Source organism: Salmo salar, chromosome ssa11 (genome assembly GCF_905237065.1).
Source record: "Salmo salar chromosome ssa11, Ssal_v3.1, whole genome shotgun sequence".
Lineage (NCBI taxonomy): Eukaryota > Metazoa > Chordata > Actinopteri > Salmoniformes > Salmonidae > Salmo > Salmo salar.
Window position 1 is genome coordinate 16,229,210 of NC_059452.1, and position 23,642 is coordinate 16,252,851.

General features: G+C 49.5%; 1 protein-coding gene across 1 annotated transcript in view; it reads right to left on the reverse strand.

Moving 5' to 3' along the window:
* The window catches only part of LOC106562146 (immunoglobulin superfamily DCC subclass member 3), a 127,357-nt gene that overhangs the window by 24,351 nt on the left and 79,364 nt on the right, over window positions 1-23,642 (reverse strand). The window contains exons 6-8 of the mRNA XM_014126798.2: window positions 19,483-19,641; window positions 14,885-15,050; window positions 1,076-1,323 (exon numbers count right to left, since the gene is read on the reverse strand). Coding sequence (XP_013982273.2) covers window positions 1,076-1,323; window positions 14,885-15,050; window positions 19,483-19,641 — 573 coding nt within the window. The remainder of the gene's footprint in view (window positions 1-1,075; window positions 1,324-14,884; window positions 15,051-19,482; window positions 19,642-23,642) is intronic.

Genomic DNA, 23,642 nt, shown 5'->3' on the forward strand with positions numbered 1-23,642 from the left:
TCTCATGCTGTCTGTCTACTGCTCTCTCCTCTCTCATGCTGTCTGTCTACTGTTCTCTCCTCTCTCATGCTGTATGTCTACTGCTCTCTCCTCTCTCATGCTGTCTGTCTACTGCTCTCTCCTCTCTCATGCTGTCTGTCTACTGCTCTCTCCTCTCTCATGCTGTCTGTCTACTGTTCTCTCCTCTCTCATGCTGTCTGTCTACTGCTCTCTCCTCTCTCATGCTGTATGTCTACTGCTCTCTCCTCTCTCATGCTGTCTGTCTACTGCTCTCTCCTCTCTCATGCTGTCTGTCTACTGCTCTCTCCTCTCTCATGCTGTCTGTCTACTGCTCTCTCCTCTCTCATGCTGTCTGTCTACTGTTCTCTCCTCTCTCATGCTGTATGTCTACTGCTCTCTCCTCTCTCATGCTGTCTGTCTACTGTTCTCGCCTCTCTCATGCTGTCTGTCTACTGTTCTCGCCTCTCTCATGCTGTCTGTCTACTGCTCTCTCCTCTCTCATGCTGTCTGTCTACTGCTCTCTCCTCTCTCATGCTGTCTCCTGTTTTCTCATTCTCTACCTCTTACTCTTTTCTTTTTCCTCTCCCTTCCCGTCCTCTCCCCTGCTATCTCCTTCTCCTTTTAGCTCCCTCCTTCCCTTCTGCTTTCTCCTTTTTCTCCCTTCTCAGTGAGGGCACAGGGGAAGAGGAGCTAGAGGAGGAGTGACGCTGGAAGAGAAGCTGTAGTCAGCCCTGGGGGAGCCAGCCTCCCCTCCCCAGCACAGCCACCTGGTGCCCCATACAGTCTACACCCACCCACCGCTCCATAACACACAGAACACTCTACCTACTGTATATACCACACTCCCTATTGTTCTGTATCATCTCTACCACACGCTGAGGGCAGCCATCCCATTAACCTCAGTAAAATAACATAAGTCACGTAGAGAGCTAATGCATGTAAGCAGGTGATAGCTAGATGGTAGAGCATGTACTACAATGACTGGATAACATCTCCCCGTAGTGAACCAGTTAATCTGAGGCAAGGCAGTATTCTGTGTTCTAGTGGCGTGTTAGAGATGGTGTTAGCCACTAACCTGTGGTCCTGCGGATGTGGAGCACATAGCCGATGATCTCCTGAGTGTTCTGGGCAGGCTCCTTCCAGGACACCTGGATGGCGTTGGGTGAGAGGGCCTCGGCCCGCACCAGACTGGGCATCCCTGGCAGGCCGTCTGCCCACAGCACGGTGAGACGGGCACTGGCCTGGGTGGAGCCGGCACTGTTCTCGGCGATGCACTGGTAGATGGCTTCGTCCTCCTGACTGATGCCATAGATGGTCAGCGTGCTTGAGGAAGAAGAGGAAGAGGAGGACGAGGTGGAGGGAAGAAAGAGGGATAAAGGACGAGGGAGGAAAGGAGACATAGGAAAGACGTGAGTCTCTGGTTTGCAGCGAGAAGGATTAGGATATTATTGGGTAGTGCAGAGAAAGCAAACAGGAAGCTCTCAGATGGTTACTGATTTCGGAGATGAGTGTATTGTGCGTGCGGTGGCAATTTCTGAGCAAAACAAAGCCGGCAGAACCTGACAAGGGCTTTGTTTAAAACTCTCACAGCGGGCAGTCAAGCAAACAATAGAATACTGTCTGAAATCCTTCTGTGTAGCATCTGAATCAAAGTCTTATTTACAGTACACCAGTAGTAGGGCATTTCTATTAGCCGGTTCCCTCCTCTTTGTCTCAATCCTAAGCAGATACACTGTCACTACAGAATGAGCCTGCTGGATGTGGCGTAGTAATAAGACAGGTAATAAACACAACAATCAGAACAAAAACAAACACTGTGTACAGTAGGATTGTGTGTGTGTGTGTAGATGTGAATGGTGCCTTACTGTATCTTCCAAGAATTCAAATGCTTATCCTCCCTCCCTCGTTACTGGAGGATGAATTGGAGGTGGGGGGTGGTGGCGCACACCTAACTCCCCTGTTTTCAATTTTTCTCGCTCCCCCCTTCTTCCCCTCTGCCTCCCTCCCTTCCAATCCCTCCTTCCTCCCTCTATCTGCCGTTGCTGGAGGATGGCTTGACAGGGTGTGTGTGTGTGTGTGTGTGTGTAGGATGGGGTGATGGTGTGTGAGGGCATAGGGGGTGAATTATTAGAGTTGAATACATAATCATCTGCTCTTCTCCTCTTAATCCTGAGGGGATGAGAAAATAAAAGATTTAACACAGAGGAGCATAATATGGAAATGAACCCCTCCAGCATGTTGCATTTTTGGGGGATAGACACAGACAGCTAGTGTGAGAAGTGCGTTTTTGAAAAGCTTCAAGGTGGGAGTGTAAGATCAATGACTCTAGCAAATAAATGGAGGAATATTATTTTTTTTTTTTACGCCTTATACTCTTCCATTTCTCACATTGTGCCTGCGGATTAAGTCTGCTATTCTACAGAAAGGCCTCAAACACAAACTTCAATCTATCGCCTCTCTCCGTATCATTGTGTGTCTGACTCCAGTTGACTTAGATATGTCTGCAGCTGTTTAAATGGGCTGGAGGTGTCCACCCAGACAGATTCGTCTTCACTACCTTTCCAGGGCACCTCTCTGAAACAGGGAAGCCCAGGAGTCAGGGACCAGTTTGTTCATGCTGTAGGTGTGTGGTCTCTGATGTGAAGCCTGTGGGTGTTCTATTGGGTTTTCCGATTCAAAGTCGTTGTCAAGACTGAAGGGACACAACATGAGCATAAGGACAAGATCATAGTGTACCTTTAAGGTCACTGGTTTGAATCCCTGAGCCGACTAGATGAAAATGACTTAAATGTAAATGCCTATACTGTACCCCTCACAATAGAGCCCCACAGTGGAGGTGTCATAATACCCATAAAACCTAGTGGTCAAACAAGGAAATGGTTCCAATAGTTTTTCCCATAGGATATTTTAGAAACACTTAAAATAAGGGCTGTGTTTCGTGTAGGCTTACCCTGGCGTGACGTTTTGATAACCATGTCAATCTCTCTCAGACAAGGTGACTTTTATCAATATATTCAGCTCTCAGATTTGAACATGAAATTAGCATCAAAGTAGACACAAGATTACAAATCCCTGCAAGATCCTGCACACCATCTCTAACTGGCATGTTTGCTAACAGGTAAATTAAAAAACATAGCCAATTTATTAATTACTACATTTTGCTAACATTCGATAGTTCATTCAGAGATTCTTACCTTTGCCTCGATTTGTCAGTCTCGTCCGGATCATCATGGCATTTGCAGTTCTTTATGATAGTCACATTAGCAGCTAATTAGCATTTAATTTGTTGGGGGTAAATACAGTCCCCTTGTCCGAGAGAGGGTTACATATTTATCAAAACGTCACACCAGGGCAAGCTTACACGAAACACAGCCCTTATTTTAAAATCCCCTATGGGAAAAACGATTGGAACCATTTCCCTGTTTGACCGCTAGGTTTTATGGGTAATATGACTCATATTGTGGTACTATATATGAAACCACGAGAGAATTTAGTCCAGTTTATTTACAGAGGTAAAGGACAGTGACTTTATATACCTGACGTTTCACAAGTGATTGGTGTTGGTCTTACAGATCAATGGACATTATACTGTATGAAGTATGATGAGTGGATCATTCGATTACCTTTTAACAATTTATGGTATATGAATGAGTGGCTTCAGTGGTCCAATGGTTCCAGTGGAGAGAGAGATTGAAAGAGAGAGACAAAGAGAGAGAGAGGGCCATTATTCCAGAGAGGATAGTTGTTCCAGTGTCTGCCAGGTGGAATCAATCTCACCCGGCCTGTCTAGTTTCACTCTCCTGATGGGTCATGGCTAGAAAGAATGCATTTTTTGCATTTTAGCTCACCCTAACCCGAACCCTTTTCCCCACGTGAACCTAATTCTCCTAACCTGCTACATACATTTTCACAACCGGCTGCGTAATTTGTCCTAGCCTGCTACGAAAAGTCAAATCTGACAAAAGCTGTATGCTTTCTAGTCAAACCCCTCCTGAGGCACATCTTCCTTCTCCAAAAGGTAGCGCCGGACATTTGACCGGCAACATTTTAATTTACTGGACATTAGAGAAATGTACATCCCAAGGATCCCGGATTGCAATTGAATCTCGACTTAGATAGTACGAGCATTGAGGAAAAAGTAGGTAGTTGTATTCGCTAAACGTTTTTTATTAAAAGTATGAATTTCAGCACCGCAATTGTATAGGACAAACATAAGTACGACAGCATCTGCAAAATACGTGTACGCGACAAATAAAATTGAATTTCATTTGACATTTTTACTAGAATCAATGTTGTTGCTAGAAAATCCCACGACCATATAAGAGAGCAGAGTTGAGCGCTCAGCTAGTGACCTTCCTGCCCCTCTTCCCAGAGAACTTTTGCTTTGAGGGTGGATGTGTCTGAGACCAGACTCATAACGTGAATCCTGCGCTGTACTCTCTCCAGCAGCTCCGACTAGCAACCACTGGGCTGCCAGGCCGACTGAGGAACCGGATGCTGCTGCTCTCTGGGTCTGTGTCAATCATCTGACAGATCACACACAGAGTCTTTGACTGGAGAAAGAAGGAAACTATAGCTACTGCAGTCAGAGGAACAATGGCATCACACGGGAGGACAACCAACGCACAGAGGCTTTGAAGAAAGAGCGAGAGAGAGAGAGAAACTGAGAGAAAGAGCATCCCGGAAAGAGAGCGAGTGGGAGAGAAAAGCATTCCTGATAAAGGGGGGAAAAATGAAGAGAGAGAGAGAGAGAGAGCATATTAGAAACAGAAAGAGAGAGCGGGAGTCAGTGTTTTGGGCAGAGTGCGTGTGTGAGTGGGGAAGAAAAGATCTGTGTTTGGGCCATCTGCCTGGCCTTGCTGTCATGACAGACCGGCAGGTTGACAGCATTATTTACTCATCAGTTCAAGGCCACTTCACCGATTGATGGGTCCCCCCAGTCTGGGTGAGGGGGCTGGAGCTGGGTGGGCTCACTGGGCTGGGGTAGACTCACTGGGCTGGGGAAGGCTCACTGGGCTGGGGCTAGGGTAGGCTCACTGGGCTGGGGCTGGGGTAGGCTCACTGGGCTGGGGTAGGCTCACTGGGCTGGAGCTGGGTGGGCTCACTGGGCTGGGGCTAGGGTAGGCTCACAGGGCTGGGGCTAGGGTAGGCTCACTGGGCTGGGGATGGGGCTAGGGTAGGCTCACTGGGCTGGGGCTGGGTGGGCTCACTGGGCTGGGGCTAGGGTAGGCTCACTGGGCTGGGGCTAGGGTAGGCTCACTGGGCTGGGGCTAGGGTAGGCTCACTGGGCTGGGGTAGGCTCACTGGGCTGGGGTAGGCTCACTGGGCTGGGGTAGGCTCACTGGGCTGGGGTAGACTCACTGGGCTGGGGTAGGTTCACTGGGCTGGGGTAGGTTCACTGGGCTGGGACTGGGGCTAGGGTAGGCTCACTGGGCTGGGGTAGACTCACTGGGCTGGGGCTGGGGCTAGGGTAGGCTCACTGGGCTGGGGCTAGGGTAGGCTCACTGGGCTGGGGCTAGGGTAGGCTCACTGGGCTGGGGCTGGGGTAGGCTCACTGGGCCGGGGTAGGCTCACTGGGCCGGGGCTAGGGTAGGCTCACTGGGGCTGGGGCTAGGGTAGGCTCACTGGGCCGGGGCTAGGGTAGGCTCACTGGGGCCGGGGCTAGGGTAGGCTCACTGGGGCTGGGGCTAGGGTAGGCTCACTGGGGCTGGGGCTAGGGTAGGCTCACTGGGGCTGGGGCTAGGGTAGGCTCACTGGGGCTGTGGCTAGGGTAGGCTCACTGGGGCTGGGGCTAGGGTAGGCTCACTGGGGCTGGGGCTAGGGTAGGCTCACTGGGGCTGGGGCTAGGGTAGGCTCACTGGGGCTGGGGCTAGGGTAGGCTCACTGGGGCTGGGGCTGGGGTAGGCTCACTGGGCTGGGACGGGGTAGGCTCACTGGGCTGGGGCTAGGGTAGGCTCACTGGGCTGGGGCTAGGGTAGGCTCACTGGGCTGTGGCTAGGGTAGGCTCACTGGGCTGGGGATAGGGTAGGCTCACTGGGCTAGGGCTAGGGTAGGCTCACTGGGCTGGGGCTGAGGCTAGGGTAGGCTCACTGGGCTGGGGCTGAGGCTAGGGTAGGCTCACTGGGCTGGGGTAGGCTCACTGGGCTGGGGCTGAGGCTAGGGTAGGCTCACTGGGCTGGGGCTAGGATAGGCTCACTGGGCTAGGGAACTGTGCGGGCTAACTGGGCTCAGTGGGCTGGGGGCGTGGGAGGTTTCTGTTGTTCAGCCACTGGGGCCGTGTTTGCAATGTTGTCACTGAACAAAGGCCTGTGAAAAGCTAAACTAGAGAGAGGGAGGGAAGAGAGGGAGGGAGGGAAGTGAGGGAGGGAGGGGAAAAAAGGGAAGAAAGGAGGGAACAGGGGGAGAGGGGAGGGGGGAGAGCAGGGGCTTTGAAGAGGGAGGAGCAATGAGCTGTCTCACGGAAGGCCCACGGAAATGACTGATTGCAGGCAGGGTTACAGGTCAAGACCAATGCCCAGGTCCCAGCTCGCTGGAATCACAAAACGGGGATTCCACAGAAGGAAAACAGGAAAAAAAGGAAAACATATTTCCCTTTTAATTGGTTCAGCTACACACAAAAAATATGCAGCCCAGCGGAATATTCCTAGAGGGAGTAAAACACATCTCTTTACTGAAACTTACTCACACAAATAAATCATACAAGTCTTCATTCCCCATAAAAACATAGGAGAAGATTCGTTTCGCCCTCAGTTTACAGTCAACCCTCACAAGTCAAAACTATTCCACAAATCATGCCATTTCTACAACATACACTAGGCTGACATTCTACCCAGAAACGATGTTACTTTGCAATTTCAATTCACTGTCTTCTCTGTGTTTGATCATTAGCCCACTGGTTCAGATGATCCTGACTATGTCATGGATGGGCCAGGCTGGTTCAGATGATCCTGACTATGCAATGGATGGGCCAGGCTGGTTCAGATGATCCTGACTATGCCATGGATGGGCCAGGCTGGTTCAGATGATCCTGACTATGTAATGGATGGGCCAGGCTGGTTCAGATGATCCTGACTATGTCATGGATGGGCCAGGCTGGTTCAGATGATCCTGACTATGCCATGGATGGGCCAGGCTGGTTCAGATGATCCTGACTATGTAATGGATGGGCCAGGCTGGTTCAGATGATCCTGACTATGTAATGGATGGGCCAGGCTGGTTCAGATGATCCTGACTATGTCATGGATGGGCCAGGCTGGTTCAGATGATCCTGACTATGCCATGGATGGGCCAGGCTGGTTCAGATGATCCTAACTATGTCATGGATGGGCCAGGCTGGTTTAGATATTCCTATTAACAGTCCTTTCATAAGTGTTGTACTCCCCTGAAAACGGCCAGGGCAGCACATTCTGAGGCCATGATTCTGATGGAGGTCAGCCAGGCATTTTCATCACTGGGGTAATGGTGTTTCATGTTTATGGAACAGCCCGTGACCACTCCTCAGTGCCCTGCGTGAGAAGAACATCAACTCTCTGCCCTTCTACGTCAACCAACCAACATCCAACGCGCACACACACACACACACACACACACACACACACACACACACACACACACACACACACACACACACACACACACACACACACACACACACACACACACACACACACACACACACACACACACCTAAGTAAAGTCCCTGGTCAAAAACAATATAATCCTACTGTTATATTTGCATTAGCTGTCAATCTGAATTTATTGTGACCATTTTAGCTCTCACAGAGTTCACACCAGTCAGACTGTCACAGTGTGTAATTGGTTACAGCGTGCTGCAGGGAGACAGTCTAAAGGGCAATGCACGGGAGAATTTGCATGTTTGATATGTGTGTGTGTATGCATGTGAATGTGTGTGTGTGCGTGTGTGTGCTTACGTGTGTTCTTTGATTAATGTGTGTGCATGCACGTGAGTAAAATACGCAATCGATTCCCTTTCTTTCTTATCCTATCCTCTCAGGCAGGTCAGCAGCATGAGAGAATGCTGTTGGGAACAATGTGCAGTATGTGCATATCTCTAGTGTTGTCCCTTCCATTTGCAGGAACAGACATGCACGCACCAGGGTGTCCGTTAGGAAAATGTGGCATCGGAACAACGTGACCGGGAAGATTTTAATTTACTGGCCATTTGAGAAATTTACCGGACCCATATGAATTGGTTGTGTAACCAATTAGGGTGTCCACCCACTGTGCTTAGAATTAAATAAATCACATTTAGATTATGGTAATTCCACCGAACAGAACATGCAATTCCTGTAATGAAGAAGCCAATAAAATATTTGCCAAAATGCAATTAGTGGGAAACACCATTCTAAACAGTTCACCTGATGAGAGCTGTTCCATATGTGACAGAAATGAAAATCTCTGTTAGAAACATAGCGGGGCAATCTAATAACAACAACTAGGATGGGTTGTTAATATTACTGGGATTGTTCCTTTGGTTTCTCGACAATGAAAGAAAGTTGATATGAAAACAGAACAGCTGTCACGCTCTGACCTTAGAGATCCTTTTATGTCTCTATTTGGGTTGGTCAGGGCGTGAGTTGGGCTGGGCATTCTATGTCCTTTTTTCTACGTTTGGTATTTCTTTGTTTCGGCCGGGTATGGCTCTCAATCAGGGACAGCTGTATATCGTTGTTGCTGATTGGGAGCCATACTTAGGCAGCCTGTTTTCCTTTGGGTTTTGTGGGTGGTTATTTCTGTTTAGTCATTTGTTACCTGACAGAACTGTTTGGCTGTTGTCTTTTGTTTAGTTGTAAAGTGTTCTCATTTTCCATAAAATTTCATGATGAGCACTAACCACGCTGCGCCTTGGTCTACTCCATTCAACAGCCGTTACAGAACCACCCACCAAAGAAGGACCAAGCAGCGTGCCCAGGAGGAGCAAGGATCCTGGGCCAGGGAGAGAAAGGACTGGACATGGGAGGACATCCTGGACGGCAAGGGATCCGACACTTGGGAAGAGATCCTGGTCGGAAGGGATCGCCTCCCATGGGAACAGGTAGAGGCACTCAGAAGAGTGGAGGCAGCAGGAGAAAAGGACCAACGGCAACGGTATGAGGGAACACGGCTGGGAAGGAAGCCCGAGAGGCAGCCCCAAAATGTATTTTTGGGGGGGGGGGGCACACGGGGAGTGTGGCAGAGTCAGGTTGGAGACCTGAGCCAGCTCCCCGTGCTTACCGGAAGCAGCGTGGTACTGGTCAGGCACCGTGTTATGCTGTGAAGCGCACGGTGTCTCCAGTGCGCGCTCATAGCCCGGTGCGCTATAGGCCAGCCCCCCGCAAGTGCTCAGCTAGAGTGGGCATCGAGCCAGGACGGGTTGTGCAGGCCGTGCGTTCCAGACCTCCAGTGCGTCTCCAGGACCCGGTCTATCCTGTGCCTGCTCCCAGAGCCAGGCCTCCTGCAAGTCTCCCCAGCCTGGTGCGTCCTTTGCCTGCGCCCAGAGCCAGGCCTACGGAAAGTCCCCGTCCAGAGCTTCCGGCGACAGTTCCCCGTCCAGAGCTTCCGGCGACAGTGCCCCGTCCAGAGCTTCCGGCGACAGTGCCCCGTCCAGAGCTTCCGGCGACAGTCCGGAGCCTGCCGAGACGGCCCACAGTCCGGAGCCTGCCGAGACGGGCAACAGTCCGGAGCCTGCCGAGACGGGCCACAGTCCGGAGCCTGCCGAGACGGGCCACAGTCCGGAGCCTGCCGAGACGGGCCACAGTCCGGAGCCTGCCGAGACGCTCCCCAGCCAGGCGCAGCCAGAGTCGCCCGCCAGCCCGGGGTCCGCTGCGAGGATCCCCAGTCCGTGGTCGGCGGCAAGAGACCACGCTCTAGTGGAGCCATTTAAGTGGGGTGAGCCAGCGGTGGAGCGGGGTCTGCGTCCTGCTCCTGGGCCGCCACCACGGGTAGATGCCCACCCGGACCCTCCCCTATAGGTTTAGGTTTTGCGGCTGGAGTCCGCACCTTTGGGGGGGTACTGTCACGCCCTGACCTTAGAGATCCTTTTACGTCTCTATTTGGGTTGGTCAGGGCGTGAGTTGGGGTGGGCATTCTATGTCCTTTTTTCTATGTTTGGTATTTCTTTGTTTCGGCCGGGTATGGCTCTCAATCAGGGACATCTGTATATCGTTGTTGCTGATTGGGAGCCATACTTAGGCAGCCTGTTTTCCTTTGGGTTTTGTGGGTGGTTATTTTCTGTTTAGTCATTTGTTACCTGACAGAACTGTTTGGCTGTTGTCTTTTGTTTAGTTGTAAAGTGTTCTCATTTTCCATAAAATTTCATGATGAGCACTAACCACGCTGCGCCTTGGTCTACTCCATTCAACAGCCATTACAACAGCAGAGAAATGCTGGTTAATGACAGCAGGAAGTCTTTATAAAATAATTGCCTCCATGTTTCTATGGTGGGATTTTGGCGAGGCTACTGTGAAGCAAGGTAAGACATGGCTCATAATATGAAGTAAACCGTTCAGGTTTCAAACTACATATTAAGTATATGTTTTCAAAATTCCTATTGAGCCTCCAGCTCACATTGTAAAGTAGTGGGTGGCGTGTTGATAGACTGCCTATCGTTACGGAGACACAAAGACCTGGATTGCAATAAGATGTTTTTCCATTTCCCAGCACATTTAAACCAATCTATTTCCACACACACACACACACACACAGCTAGGGATGGTGGAACATTCTAATTAAAATCTCACACTGCTAGGTAATCATGCACAGAGGCAGACCTCCAATATCAGACACAAGATATCTATATAACAGCAGAAACAGTGAGCTGTAGGGTCATATCATTACCTCTGCCTTGCACCTGTAGGGAAGACTGGGGCCTGTTGAATGTGCTTGTCTGTCCTTTCAATCATTACTCCATAGGAAAGGAAAACAGCAGGGTCTGCTGTGACAACAGAAAATAAGGGCTACTTGGGCTTGAACTGGGCTTGCATTGCTCGCCCAACCAAGAGAGTGAATTCCTTGAGCAATCCGACAAAGACTGTTCTGTAGAACTAATACTGTAGCGCATGGAGACGTACGATGGGCTGTAGGAATGTATCAGAATAGCAATGAGGTAAGCTACCAGCCTCACACCCAAACACTTACCTCACAACAGTAAGTTAGGATGCCACGTAAAGTTATGTTCCATAAATGACTGGGCTGGCTACATTTCGTGTTCGGCTACCTCAGTTTATGAGCCAATTAGCTAATGGTGGTGCTGGAACTCTGGCCTCCATACTTAACCAGTCCCAGCGTAGTGGGTGTGATGCATGAGAGGCTCCAGAGAGATGCAGAGCAGTGTCAGGTGGAGTTCTATCACTAGGCTGCCCTCTAACTCTTCTCCAACTCTCTTTCTCTCCCTCCCTCTCTCTCCATCACTCTTTCCCTACAACACAGTCTGCTTCAGCCATCCAACTCCAGCACCTAATGTGCTCTCTCTCTCTGCTCCTCTCTCTCTCTCTGCTCCTCTCTCTCTCTGTCTCTCTGTCTGCTCCTCTCTCTCTCTCTCTGTCTGCTCCTCTCTCTCTGCTCCTCTCTCTCTCTGCTCCTCTCTCTCTCTCTCTGCCTCTCTCTCTCTCTCTCTCTCTCTCTCTCTCTCTCTCTCTCTCTCTCTCTCTCTCTCTCTCTCTCTCTCTGCCTCTCTCTCTCTCTCTCTGCCTCTCTCTCTCTCTCTGCCTCTCTCTCTCTCTCTGCCTCTCTCTCTCTCTCTGCCTCTCTGCCTCTCTCTCTCTCTGCCTCTCTCTCTCTCTCTCTCTGCCTCTCTCTCTCTCTCTCTGCCTCTCTCTCTCTCTGCCTCTCTCTCTCTCTCTCTCTCTGCCTCTCTCTCTCTCTCTGCCTCTCTCTCTCTCTGCCTCTCTCTGCCTCTCTCTCCCTCTCTGCCTCTCTCTCTCTCTCTGCCTCTCTCTGCCTTGCTCTCTCTCTCTCTCTGCCTCGCTCTCTCTCTCTCTCTCTGCCTCGCTCTCTCTCTCTCTCTCTGCCTCGCTCGCTCTCTCTCTCTGCCTCGCTCTCTCTCTCTCTCTGCCTCGCTCGCTCTCTCTCTCTCTGCCTCGCTCGCTCTCTCTCTCTCTGCCTCGCTCGCTCTCTCTCTCTGCCTCGCTCGCTCTCTCTCTCTCTGCCTCGCTCGCTCTCTCTCTCTCTGTCTCGCTCGCTCTCTCTCTCTCTGTCTCGCTCCCTCTCTCTGCCTCGCTCCCTCTCTCTGCCTCGCTCCCTCTCTCTGCCTCTCTCTCTCTCTCTGCCTCTCTCTCTCTGCCTCTCTCTCTCTCTCTGCCTCTCTCTCTCTCTCTGCCTCTCTCTCTCTGCCTCTCTCTCTCTCTCTCTCTCTCTGCCTCTCTCTCTCTCTCTCTCTGCCTCTCTCTCTCTCTGCCTCTCTCTCTCTGCCTCTCTCTCTCTCTCTGCCTCTCTCTCTCTGCCTCTCTTTCTCTCTCTCTCTCTCTCTCTGCCTCTCTTTCTCTCTCTTTCTCTCTCGCTCTCTCTGCCTCTCTCTCTCTGCCTCACTCTCTCTCTCTCTCTCTGCCTCGCTCTCTCTCTCTGCCTCGCTCTCTCTCTCTGCCTCGCTCGCTCACCATCTCTGCCTCGCTCTCTCTCTCTCTCTGCCTCGCTGCCTCTCTCTCTGCCTCGCTGCCTCCCTCTCTCTCTCTGCCTCTCTCTCTCTGCCTCTCTCTCTGCCTCTCTCTCTGCCTCTCGCTCTGCCTCTCGCTCTCTCTCTCTGCCTCGCTCTCTCTCTCTGCCTCGCTCTCTCTCTCTCTGTCCCGCTCTCTCTCTCTCGCTCTGCCTCGCTCTCTCTCGCTCTGCCTCGCTCTCTCTCGCTCTGCCTCGCTCTCTCTCTCTCTCGCTCTGCCTCGCTCTCTCTCTCTCGCTCTGCCTCGCTCTCTCTCTCTCTCGCTCTGCCTCGCTCTCTCTCTCTCGCTTTGCCTCGCTCTCTCTCTCTCGCTCTGCCTCTCTCTCTCTCTCTGCCTCGCTCTCTCTCTCTCTGCCTCGCTCTCTCTCTCTCTCTGCCTCGCTCTCTCTCTCTCTCTGCCTCTCTCCCTCGCTCTCTCTCTCTCTCGCTCTGCCTCGCTCTCTCTCTCTCTCTCGCCTCGCTCTCTCTCTCTCTCTGCCTCGCTCTCTCTCTCTCTCTCTGCCTCGCTCTCTCTCTCTCTCTGCCTCGCTCTCTCTCTCTCTCTCTGCCTCGCTCTCACTCTCTCTCTGCCTCGCTCTCTCTCTCTCTCTGCCTCGCTCTCTCTCTCTCTCTGCCTCGCTCTCTCTCTCTCTCTCTCTGCCTCGCTCTCTCTCTCTCTCTCTCTGCCTCGCTCTCTCTCTCTGCTCCTCGCTCTCTCTCTCTGCTCCTCGCTCTCTCTCTCTGCTCCTCGCTCTCTCTCTCTGCTCCTCGCTCGCTCTGTCTGCTCCTCTCTCGCTCTGTCTGCTCCTCTCTCGCTCTGTCTGCTCCTCTCTCGCTCTGTCTGCTCCTCTCTCGCTCTCTCACTCTCTCTGCCTCTCTCTCCTCTTCACCTCTGCCTGGCCCTCTCTCTTTCTCTGTGACTGGTAGAGGAGAGCAGTGTGTCTGAGTGATGGTAGTGCCTAGGCCTCTCTCTCCCCATGTACCACTTGGTCTGGAACACCTGCATCACTTACATGTACTTCACTGTCCCGCTTTATTGATTTTCTTGTGCATATGTAATGTAATCACTTCACCATCCTTTGCATTTATAAATATTAACACACACAGATGGATTCTCACTCTTGCAAAACACAGCTGGTGTACAGCACTGAACTTATCATGTATAATAAACTTGTATATAGAACAGAGTTTCTTTCATTTCCCACAGCCAGAAATGCATCTAACCTATAAATCTTTCAAAGGCTGACAGTTAAAATGTATGCATAATACGATCTCCCCTGTCTGCATGAACAAATATAGATCTGCCTCATATGTAACGACATGCTGTATATTCTTTGTGTTATGGTCTGTATAGGGAATAGGTGCTGTGAAATCTTCAACAGGAAAACATCCAAACACATGCAGGACATTGACAGAATACCTTGAAAAGTATGCGCACCAAATTCAGGAGAACCATCCAAGCATCCAGTCACCTGAGGTATTACTGAGCTATAACTCCTAGCTCTACCACATACCCCAGGCTATGTTTGGAGTCAACTCTTTGACCTGAATGAGAAGCATTCTGACATTGGCCACCAGGCTGTCTGGCTCCGTGTTTAACGGTTCTGGGGAAACACCGGTGGTGACAACCACTCAGGACAATAAAACAGCAAAACTCCAAATACAGTAGCAGACTTGAACCATTATCACTACACAGAGCCACTCTCCTAGACCTGGAGCGAGGCCAGTCCCAGCCTCATTACAACCCTCCCGTCTCTCCCTGCCTGCCCCAACCCGCCCCCCCCCGGCCACCACAACTCTAAACACAATAACCTGGCCTCGTCATCTCTCTTATGGAGAATGTTAAATGACACAATGCCACTGGCTGGGCCTTCTGTTCTGTTCCTGGAAATTCCACCGGACAGCCTTGGGAGCCGGTCCAGCAGTGATTCGATAGATACCCTCGTAATGTAATGTTACAGCTCCATTTAAAACAAGTCAGTGTATCTCTTGGCAGACATCTTGGCCAGCTGTTTCATTAGCGCAGTAGATCAGATCAACCCAGAGAGAAATAATGGAGTGTTTTTATTACGCCAACGACACTGCCAGCCATGCACATATGGCATGTAGCTTTGTTACAGTGGATGGATGGCTGCATGAATTGAATGGATATAGTGTTATTACCATACAGAATGAGTACAGTCCCTGTTGCTTTCAACACACAATCCAATAGAACACACTTACTATATGCATCTCCATAGCTGTACGTTAACTCACGTGTTGTTGTTCCTGAGTTTGACGTGCCCTCCAGGCTCCAGGATCTGCCCGTTCTTCAGCCAGGTGAGCTGGGGCACAGGGTCGCCCTGCGCCTGGCAGGTGAAGATAGCAGTGGTGCCCACCGGCCGGGAGATGGACTGGGGAGGCTGCACAAACTCTGCTGGGGCTGTGGCAGACGCAGGGGAAAGAGAAAGACAGATAGTGGGCTACTTACTAACTGAATATAAAGTGCCTTGCTACAAAGATACAGTAACTTGCTGACAGGGTCTTTCTCATTCCCCATACTATGCTGCACAACAACTATATCTTTTCACCAGTGGTTTGAAAACATAAGCTACCAAGGTATTTTGAAAAAGCAGGAAGCTCCCAGCCTTCTAGAGGGAAGGAAAAGAGGAGAGAGGAATAAAGGCATATTATCCTGGGCTTAATCCAGCCTAATCACATTGATCAGAATTAGATCGTGTGTGGGGGCGATTAGCGACAGAGTTTAGCATAGCAATTATTAGCTGAGGATTAGATTATCGTCATTGGAACTGAGAAGAAGAAGATCTAAGAACACAAAAGGGGAGGAGGAGGAAGAAGAGAAGAGGGAACAGGGAATCTATCCACAAACACAAGCGACCTACTATAGAACACATAAACTGAGTGAAAGTCAATGCAGTGCAGATACAGTATCTTTCCCCGAAAGGTCTTTCAGAATTGCACACTACACAACTACGGACCTTCAGCCTCCCTCCCTCCCTAGGAGTCATTCTTTCCCTCCTCTCTTTGAGCTATGAGCCATGCTCCGTTTGCGCTAATTGACACAGAGCTACAGGTAATGCAAATCTCTATTACCTCTTGATTAAACAGTGTTTAGTTTCGCCTCACATGTGTGATTACGCTCCTCCGGATCCGATCAGAGCTGTTGGTTGGTATTGCTGCTGCTATTTCTGTTGGGGTAATTATCTCCCCTCATTATTCATAGCTGCACGTATTATTAGCCACATCAATATTTTCATTTATGATAGGAGTTATTTTCATAATAACTTCCTAGCGAGTGGGAAGACAATTAGACTGCAATTAGGGATCACCTAGTTGTAATTTGGAACGAGATCATTCCCACAATCAGCAACTATTTTCCCTTCCAATCTCACATCAGCAGGTTTATTTGCCTGTCAGCTATCCTTCTGGTTCTAATCTTTCTAACTCAAATCAAAGTTTATTTGTCACGTGCGCCGAATACAACAGGTGTAGAACTTACAGTGAAATGCTTACTTACAGGCTCTAACCAATAGTGCAAAAAAGGCATTAGGTGAACAATAGGTAGGTAAAGAAATAAAACAACAGTAAAAAGACAGGCTTTATACAGTAGTGAGGCTATAAAAGTAGCGAGGCTACATACAGACACCGGTTAGTCAGGCTGATTGAGGTAGTATGTACATGTAGATATGGTTTAAGTTACTATGCATATATGATGAACAGAGAAGAGGAGTAGCGTAAAAGAGGGGTTGGCAGGGACACAATGCAGATAGCCCGGTTAGCCAAGACAGCCCCCCCAACCCCTCTTTTTACACTGCTGCTACTCTCTGTTTATCATATATGCATAGTCACTTTAACTATGCAAATAGTCTGGGTAGCCATTTGATTACCTGTTCAGGAATCTTATGGCTTGGGGGTAAAAACTGTTGAGAAGCCTTCTTGTCCTAGACCTGGCACTCCGGTACCGCTTGCCATGCGGTAGTAGAGAGAACAGTCTATGACTGGGGTGACTGGGGTCTTTGACAATTTTTAGGGCCTTCCTCTGACACCGCCTGGTGTAGAGGTCCTGGATGGCAGGCAGCTTAGCCCCAGTGATGTACTGGGCCGTACGCACTACTCTCTGTAGTGCCTTGCGGTCAGAGGTCGAGCAATTGCCGTACCAGGCAGTGATGCAACCAGTCAGGATGCTCTCGATGGTGCAGCTGTAGAACCTTTTGAGGATCTCAGGACCCATGCCAAATCTTTTTAGTTTCTTGAGGGGGAATAGGCTTTGTCGTGCCCTCTTCACGACTGTCTTGGTGTGTTTGGACCATTGTAGTTTGTTGTGTGGACACCAAGGAACTTGAAGCTCTCAACCTGCTCCACTACAGCCCCGTCGATGAGAACGGGGGCGTGCACGATCCTCCATTTCCTGTAGTCCACAATCATCTCCTTAAGTCTTGGTCATGTTGAGGGATAGGTTGTTATTCTGGCACAACCCGGCCAGGTCTTTGACCTCCTTCCTATAGGCTGTCTCGTCGTTGTCGGTGATCAGGCCTACCACTGTTGTGTCGTCGGCAAACTTAATGATGGTGTTGGAGTCGTGCCTGGCCATGCAGTCGTGGGTGAACAGGGAGTACAGGAGTGGACTGAGCACGCACCCCTGGGGAGCTCCAATGTTGAGGATCAGCGTGGCAGATGTGTTGCTACCTACCCTCACCACCTGGGGTGTGCCCGTCAGGAAGTCCAGGATCCAGTTGCAGAGGGAGGGGTTTAGTCCCAGGATCCTTAGCTTAGTGATGAGCTTTGAGGGCACTATGGTGTTGAACGCTGAGCTGTAGTCAATGAATAGCATTCTCACGTAGGTGTTCCTTTTGTCCAGGTGGGAAAGGGCAGTGTGGAGTGCAATAGAGATTGCATCATCTGTGGATCTGTTTGGGCGGTCCACAAATTGGAGTGGGTCTAGGGTTTCTGGGATAATGGTGTTAATGTGAGCCCTTACCAACACTTCAATCTATACTATCTTCCTGTAAACAAACCCTCCCCTTTCCTGTTCTAGTTATTTAGCATCCTCTATCTATACCATCTTCCTGTAAACAAACCCTCCCCTGTCCTGTTCTAGTTATTTAGCATCCTCTATCTATACCATCTTCCTGTAAACAAACCCTCCCCTGTCCTGTTCTAGTTATTTAGCATCCTCTATCTATACCATCTTCCTGTAAACAAACCCTCCCCTTTCCTGTTCTAGTTATTTAGCATCCTCTATCTATCTAATTCTCATCTTAAGAGAAGAGGTGTTATAATGGTTTTCTAATCTCAGCTATCTCCATACTGTATGTCACCCTGTCAGTAAAAGTGGCGGGACCTGAAATTTACACCGTTCTAGGCACTGTGGTATGATGAGGATTAGGTTGGCTCGATCCTCCTGTCCATCTCTCTCTCTCAAACTCCCTTTTTATCTCTCCATATCTCTCTCTCTCTCTCTCTCTCTCTGTGTCCCTTTTCATCTCTCTCTCTCTCCATCGCTCTCTGTTTGCTCTTTAGAGGCTGTGTGTATGTGAGTAGGGGCTAGAGGGAAGGGCTGGAGGGAGAGGGGGATGGTGGGTCAGGAAGAGTATTGATGTGCAATTCTGGTGTGGGTCTGATCAGCACTCTTTCCCCCATTCCCTCTCCATCTTTCGCTCTCCCTCTTTCAATCCTCTCCTCTCTCTACCCTTCTCTCTTTCCCTCTCCTCCTACTCTCTATTACTCTCTTCCCCCAATCTCTCTTTTTCCATTTCTCTCTCTCCCTCTCTCTCTCTCCCCTCACTTTCTCACTCTGAGGTAAATGAAGGGTAGTGCAGTGAGCAGAGGGCCGCTGTGCCAACCATCTGGCCAGGAAGATTACATCAATTCTCTTAAGCAACAGCCTACCTTACTCTGATCAAAACAGCCGGCCGGACGGCGGGAGAGAGTCACATGTATGCTGCTACTCTATACAGTCACTGAGGCCTTATCACCATAACAACCCTCTCATAGCAGACAGTCAGTCAGTCATATGCGCCCCGACTGTGAAATACGTCCAGGAGAACATTGCTGCCGTGTGAATATGAAGCAATGCTTCTTGAAGGCTGTGTCCACAGCAAGGCTTTAGCCTTTTCGTTTCTTATCATAAAACACATGTATTGTATATCGCACTAGATCGTTAGCCGAGGGCGCGTTCTAGTTTTCACTGATCGATAAAGAAACCATAGACATCGACACATAATCAACAGCATGGCTTTCTTCCAGAGCCTTCTATAGCAGGGCCTTGTCTAACAACGGACAGGAAGATTCAATGAAATATTGACTGGGAGCAGTATTGCTATTGGCTGGGGCCCAGGGCAGGGTCCTTTGGCTGATAAGCATGTGAAGCACATGCTGAATGCCTCCTGCTTGGTCGGAAGGCCCTACCCGCACTACTAACCACTTCCAACTGGTAAACAAATTGTAAGAAAATCGGCCAGCGAATGAGACACACACACATTTGTTTTACTAACCTTGTGGGGACCTAAAATTGATTTCCATTCCAAATCACACACATAAACACACCAGTGGAGGCTGGTGGGAGGAGCTATAGGAGGACGGGCTCATTGTAGTGGCTGGAATGGAATAAATGGAACGGTATCAAACACATCAAACATATGGGAACAGCATGTTTAACTCCGTCCCATTAATACCATTCCAGCCATTACAATGAGCCCTTCCTCCTATAGCTCCTCCCACCAGCCTCCACTGACACACACACACACACACACACACACACACACACACACACACACACACACACACACACACACACACACACACACACACACACACACACACAATACTAAGTGGGTGTGTAACTAAAGGCTCACCTTGGACCACCAGACGTCCCTGAGCGGTCCTGCGTACACGGGTCCCTGGTTTGTTGGCAGCGCAGACGTAGATGCCAGAGTGCTGCACCCCAACATCTGTGATCATCAGGTTCCCTGTACCCAGCACCTGGATGCCCTCCACACCAATCGGACGGCCATCTGAGGAGAGAGGAGGGGAGGAAGGCAGGGGAGGAGAGTGGGGAATAGGACAGGAGATTAAATGAGGGAAGGGATAGAGATAGAGAGAGAAGAGGAGGAGAGGAGTGAGATAGCAAATTAGCTGAGTTAGCATAGAATATAACAAAATACACACTTTAAATATACACAAAAATGCTATAAAAATACAGAGGGCGATAAATGATTGATTAAACATACTATAATGTACACAAAAGATTAAACGCTGGAGAAGAGGAGACGCTATTTTAGTTCGCCCCATCCGCTGCAAAACACATTTCACAGTAAATATCAGAGCAGTTCTCACAAGTGTGACAGAGCACGTCTTGTGGGAATCACCATATTCAGTAGAAAGGTGGCAAACGAGGCAAGTGTATTGGGCGAGGGCCAAGGCCACGCCGACACAGCCAGTGATGCAGAGGAACTATGTTGCCATGACTCCATTGTGTGTTAGTGTGTGTGATTGTATGTGTGTGTGTGAGGGGGTCTGTTTTACATCCCCAGCCCCGTCCTCCCCACCCCGCTCTGAGAGGCTAGTGACATACACACACACACGTACATGCACATTCACACGCACACACACCAGTTTGATCTCACGGTTTGACAAAGCCCTCTACTGCCTTAGGCATACCATGCTTTAAACTGGGGAAATGCCATCTGAGCAGGCAGAGCAACACAGATAAGCTAGGCTGCCACTCCCCTCTGTCCCTCCATAAAATACCCTGTCCTGCTCTCCATCTCTTCCTATTACAATGGCCTTATAATGGGGGTAGGACCAACAAAGACATGGCACAGCCGAAGATATTTCAGTCCCTCTCTAACTTTGTAACATCTGCGTCCTGTGTGTCCCGGCTTAGAGTGTTAAAGGGCTGTGCGGGGGACATGGCCGCTATGCTAAAAGCCTGCAGAGAAAGCAGACCGGCCATCCTCCTCACATCTTCAAACAGACAGCTAGCAGACAGCTAGCCAGCCAGCCAGAGACTGGGGCCATATGGCCTGGCCCAGACCTTGTATAGGAGGGCAACACACGTCTCCTCTGCGAGCACTGTGTGCATCTGAGCAGAACCACAACAAGGAAAGGGAGGGTCATTTGGAAACACTCCACAAACCTGGACCTCTACAAGACACTGCACTGTGGGCTGAAGAGAAACATGAGAATGGAAAAAGATGGACAGTACATCCAGAGTTCACGAGAATGCCTTCAAACTAAAATATACAAACCTCAGCCCTTTCTGTGTTCTTGTAGCTGCAGGAAACAGCACCAGCAGTGGGCTGTAGGCTACAGGATTTTCAGTAGAACATAGGAACTTATTATTCCGACATATTTACAATCCAATTGAAACAGCCTGGTCAGCTATGTCAGCCAGTGGAGTTTCTTATTGACTGTAGTAGAAGCTATGGCTAGTACAGTAGAACTTAAACATGCTCCATGGTACTATTAAGTGCAAGCCTCAGGCTCTCAGCCTGACCCTCCCACTCCCAGCCCCAGTCCAGTGTCATAACTAAAGGGACTCATCTAGGAGTGGTTAAACAACTGTGAACCATATAATGGCCGTTATGACCAATCTACAATAAGCCTGACTCAAGTCGGGCTAGCTGCTGAGTGAACTGTAAAATCAACAGAGTTGGACACAGTTTACAGTTCCTCCATGGCTACCTCTTATCTCTCCAGACACACTCTCTCTCACAGAAACTTGATATCTCTCTCGCTTTCTATCTATCTGTGTGTGTGTGTGTGTGTGTGCTGTCTGAATGGATGCAGCTATCTCTATGTCAGTCTGTAATGTGTCAAAGCAGGCAGAGAGCCGGCAAAAAGTAGCCCAGAGAGCACCAGTGCTGATGAATGAAAAGCTCCAAACAAACTCTGGCATTAAGGAATGACTGATGTGAATCTATTAAATTCATTATCCAGCTTACTCCCTGTAATCTAATACACTGAAATCCAGAGGCGTCATGCCCACAAGGAGACATGCCCCCTCAGATTTTTCCTGTGTTTACATTTTTCAGATGTTAAATTAACAACTTAATTTTTAAGCCCCTGCTTTATCACCGTTATTTATAAAAAAGATCTGTTAGCAGTATTTTGCAGAGGGGACATACTGACTATCACCCCCCCATTCTTCCCAGATGCACCACAGAGCAAAAATATGCTACGTCAGCGGAGGAGAGAGAGTGTCGAGTGACACACACAGTGTATGATTTGATTTTAACTGCCGGTGATGGGCAGGACTCGCAGGAGGAATGTTTGTAAATGAATTTGATCAAGCAATGTAGCCTATTGATTCCTTTTTGATTAATAAATAAAACAAAACATTTTGTTGTTTCTCTGTAACACTAGTCACCTAGCAATTTTATGAAGTTGGCTTTAGCTAGCCCAGATAGGTTTCCAATCTCCCAACCTCATAATTAGCTACCGAGTCATTTCAGGCTATAAATCAAGATAGTTAGACAAGCTACTCTATCTCTGCTGGCATGCCTGCAGACAAGATTGCTAGACTTTAGAAAATACTAAAATAGCTTTAATTCTTGGGTTATTGTACTATATACCGGTGTGGCAGTTGTAGTAAACTTTTAAGGCATAAAAGTTCTTAAAGCTGCAATATGTAACTGACCAAATACCAGGAATACGACTTTCCCGAACTGGATCCTTCGTTCTCACCTCCCAGGTGAATTGAACTTATCCCAGAGGCTGCTCCAATACGCCGCCGGTGGAGAGAGGTATTCGGAGTGGACTTCTAGTCCGACTCAGGAGGCGTGCACGCCATCCACCGCTTCTGAGTATATTACTCGCTAATGTTCAGTCTCTGGACTATAAAGTAGACGAACTCAGGGTGAGGATCTCCTTCCAGAGAGACATCAGGGACTGTAACATACTCTGAATCATGGCTCTCTCCGGTTATACTGTCCCCGTTCTTAAAGGTGCCCTGTGCAACTGGGTCCTGGACTTCCTGACGGGCCGCCCCCAGGTGGTGAAGGTAGGATACAACACCTCCACTTTGCTGATCCTCAACACAGGGGCCCCACAAGGGTGCATGCTCAGCCCCCTCCTGTACTCCCTGTTCACCCATGACTGCGTGACCATGCACACCTCCAACTCAATCATCAAGTTTGCAGACGACACAACAGTAGTAAGCCTGATTACCAACAATGACAAGACAGCCTACAGGGAGGAGGTGAGGGCCCTGGCGGAGGGGTGCCAGGAAAATAACCTCTCCCTCAATGTCAACAAAATGAAGGAGCTGATCGTGGACATCAGGAAACAGCAGAGGGAGCATGTTCCTATCCACATTGACAGTGGAGAAGGTAAAAATCTTTAAGTTGAAATGGTCCACCCTCACAGACAGTGTGGTGAAGAAGGCGCAACAGCGCCTCTTCAACCTCAGGAGGCTGAACAAATTTGGCTTGGCCCCTAAGACCCTCACAAACTTTTATAGATGCACAATTGAGAGCATCCTGTCGGGCTGTATCACTGCCTGGTACGGCAACTGCACTGCCCGCAACCACAGGGCTCTCCAGAGGGTGGTGCGGTCTGCTCAACGCATCACCGAGGGCACACTACCTGCCCTCCAGGACACCTACAGCACCCGATGTCACAGGAAGGCCAAAAAGACCATTAAGGACATCAACCACCCAAGCCATGGCCTGTTCACCCCACTATCATCCAGAAGGTGAGGTCAGTACAGGTGCATCAAAGCTGGGACCGAGAGACTGAAAAACAGCTTCTATCTCAAGGCCATCAGACTATTAAATAGCCATCACTAGCCAGCCACCACTCGGTTACTCAACCCCACACCTTAGAGGCTGTTGCCCTACAGTGTGTACATAGACATGGAATCACTGGTCACTTTAATAATGGAACACTAGTCATTTTAATAATGTTTACATACTGCTTTACTCATTTCATATGTATATACTGGATTCTACTGGATTTTAATCAATGCCACTCTGACATTGCTCGTCCTAATATTTATATATTTCTTAACTCA